The sequence below is a fragment of the Etheostoma spectabile genome, chromosome 9 (assembly GCF_008692095.1).
Source record: "Etheostoma spectabile isolate EspeVRDwgs_2016 chromosome 9, UIUC_Espe_1.0, whole genome shotgun sequence".
In the NCBI taxonomy this organism is placed as follows: domain Eukaryota; kingdom Metazoa; phylum Chordata; class Actinopteri; order Perciformes; family Percidae; genus Etheostoma; species Etheostoma spectabile.
In genome coordinates this window covers 23,698,376-23,701,597 of record NC_045741.1, presented here as the reverse complement: position 1 = coordinate 23,701,597, position 3,222 = coordinate 23,698,376, and the positions used below count along the sequence as shown (strand labels likewise).

The following is a 3,222-nucleotide window of genomic DNA, read 5'->3' as shown; positions in this document are numbered from 1 at the left end:
ATAAAAGCAGCCCGCCCCCCCCCCCTCCCCTCAAGCTCCCATTGCCTTGAACTGGTCCATTTACACTAATTGTCATTCAGATGAGGGAGGGTTCTGTTGTTTAAGGCTGCCCCTGACACACATTAATATGAAAAGCACAATTAAGAGTAATTAGGCTTTTGCAGGCAAACGAGGGTTATCACGCAAGATCTCGTGTAGCCTACAACATGCAGCGTTATGGGATTTGATCATTTCATTCCAACATGTTCACTCCACCCTGTAGACGTGGGATGAATTACACAATAAATCGTTTGACTTAAATGTTGCCATTGGGTGTTATCCTTAAACTGCAGCTTAATCACATAAGCTGTGGGTACTTTATTTATAAAATATTGCTCTCATTACAACACTGCTGTAATAACTTTTTTTATCACTGATTGTCAGAGTTGCCTTTATCAAAGTAGCTTCCCAGATTCATTTACACAGAGTCTGGTTAGATACAGAGGGCTAAAGTCAAGAGAAAACTATGATAAACTTGTAATAAACTAGATTCTGTGTCACTTATAATCCTCCATTAAAACAATGTGCTTCCACCCAGCTCAGAGAGGAGCGTACTTGAAAAATCCGAACTGAAGGAGCCTCTTTAGATCAGGCTCAAACTTTTTTCAAGACCAAACAGCAAAGGGCCAGGAAAACTAGCCTGCAAACGCTGCCTCAAACAGGAGCTACAAGCACTGGCAAAAATAATCTCTGCACAAGTCTCCCTATTTTAAATCAGGTTTAAGAGGGGTCATGTATGTGTTTCGATTTTAGCAGGCAGCACATAAATACCTGCAGGTAAACTAATCCATTCACAGACCACAGGAAGCAGGGTCCGGGGAACATGCAAGGACTTGCTGGACCCTAAACTAAAGCTGTGTAAATGCACTGGGATATGTCCAAGCTGGAGGACCTGTTCTGGCAGGACAATTCTGAGGATAGAAAGGGGCACACAGAGGGTTCTTATGTGCTTCCTGGAGAGTGGGTTTATCCATAAACACACACCCACCAATATCACCCAGTCACTCAGAGGGGGGCAGAAAAAAGAGGCAGGCAACGGACACATGCTGTGTTATCAGGGTAATGAATTCTTACTGGTGGTCAAGCAAAGTTCAACAGACAAGCAGGACAAGGTGAGGAGCAGAGCATCATTAACTTGAAACACTTCGGCTTCACCAGTCACTGGGGGAAAGAAATATTAAAATATAATAAAGTTGTGACGCAATCACAGCAAAATACACTCACACTCAGGTTCAAACTGTTTCCCACCAGGAGTCAGGACCAATGTGCGTCATTAACAAAGTTACCTGTAACTGTAAGTCTAGTTATCTAAAGCCATAACCAGCATACTGTACAGTTACTCCACGAGAGGAATCCCGTTTATAGCAATGTAATAGCTAGCTAAGTGGCTAACGTTGCAAGAGCAGCACGAGCTCGGGACAGACCATAGGGACAGACAGGCTGACACACGCCCCTTAGCGTGGGAAGAGATGTCAACCAGTATGAACTAAGCTAACTGAACGTCTACAAACAACAAAAAAATAAATTAAAATGAACTAGAAAGGGTAAAGAAGTTATATTTGCCTGGCTCAATGAACTGGCTTACCGTGCCCTGGTGATGGTGGGGGATTTTACCGCGACTTTCTCGTACTTTCAAGGAGTTTTTAAGCTAGTATTGTATAATTAATGTAGCGACTTTATATGATGCAACTTGTGGTAAACTAAGCTAACTTTATTTTTTATCTACGTCATTACTTGCTTGGAGAAATTTAGCCCGAATTCAACGGTGAAAAGGGGAAAAGATGCCTGCTCCGCGTGTGTGTTTTCCCCGTGCAGTTTTCTTTCAGAGCCGCGCGCGAGACTCGCGCGTGTAGTTCCCACATAAAAGAGATAATCAGAGAGAGTACTCACGCACTGCCTCCTGTTTGGGGTCCAGCTCGGAGCAGGTCTGCTGGAGTTCGTTAATCTTACTCTGCAGCCCCCTGACCCGCAGGCTGGTGGATGAGAGGTCGTTTTCCAGCTCCTGGAATATGGAGCAGGCATGTTTGGCCAGGTCCGACAGCTGCCGCAAGGTCCGGGACAGAGCCACATTACTGATGGAGACCAGGTCCTCGAAAAGCTGAGGCTCCTCGTTTGGGATTTGATGCCTGCACAGTAACTGAGGTTCCACGACTCGTTTGGCAAATGGCATGTTGGTGTGGACCGAGGAATAAATCCAACAAAAGTGGCCCAAAAGTGAGCAGAAAGCAGTTCTCCCCCCTCGGCCCCTGGTCCAGTTTCTCTGAATTCAGCTGCTGCTGATGCCCCCCATCCTTTCATTTGTTAGAGAGGACTGTTGTGCTCCTGGCTGCTGAGCCGGGTCATCTGCTGCCCCTAATGCTAGAGTGTTTTTCACTGCTCCGAAGTGGAGGTGGTTTTTAAAAATGGCGGCAGTGAAACACGGAGCGGAGTGCCGGGCTGGACTGGAGCCGGACTCCCTCGCTGTCGCTGTTGGAGTTGCCGTGTTGGCTTCAGGGCCCCCAGGAAAAATAAAGACAATGGTCCTTAAAAATCTCCAGGACTGGAGGGACGTTGCATACACATCACAACAAATGTCTTCTGGGCATGTAATAAGTCATATAACGGGAGAAAGGAAAATACAAAGCTTTTAAAATACGTTTTAACTATGATCGCACTCTTTGGTGTGTTTAAAATAATCTTACATGTTACATAATGGAGTATGCATTACTGACCCTCCTAGTAGGGACTGTTTATTGGACATGTCAGTGTATTTTCATATTGTCGCTTATAAATTTAACTGAAATGAGTATCGATTAAAGAAAGTGACAGTAAATCAATCAGTAACAAATTGATAACTGATTAATTGTTTGTCATTTCTGAAGCAAAACACACAAAATCCCTGCCTCCAGTCTGGTAAGCCAGTTTATAAAGTCACACAAATGTCAATATTTGCTGATTTTCCTGGTCTTCTGTAATATGAACATGAATGGATTTTGGTTTTGGACTGTTGCTCAGACAAAACGAGACATTTCTACACATAACCATGGGCTCTGGGTAAGCGTGACAGACATTTTCAGCTATTTTCTGACGTTTCACAGACCAAACGATTCGTTGATTTTTAAAAACAGAAAGGGCAGATTTACAGAAATTGTAAAACAATGACACAGAGCTTATGTAATGCATCCTGGACAGGTCTGTGTTATT

At 44.0% G+C, this 3,222-nt stretch overlaps 1 protein-coding gene across 3 annotated transcripts in view; it reads right to left on the bottom strand.

The window, feature by feature from the left end:
- The window catches only part of nhsa (Nance-Horan syndrome a (congenital cataracts and dental anomalies)), a 58,573-nt gene extending 56,162 nt beyond the window's left edge, over positions 1 to 2,411 (bottom strand). For all 3 annotated transcript variants that reach the window (XM_032526686.1, XM_032526685.1, XM_032526687.1), the window contains exon 1: positions 1,930 to 2,411. In XM_032526686.1, coding sequence (XP_032382577.1) covers positions 1,930 to 2,209 — 280 coding nt within the window. In that variant the 5' untranslated portion in view covers positions 2,210 to 2,411. The remainder of the gene's footprint in view (positions 1 to 1,929) is intronic.
- Between the last annotated feature and the right edge of the window lie 811 nt (positions 2,412 to 3,222).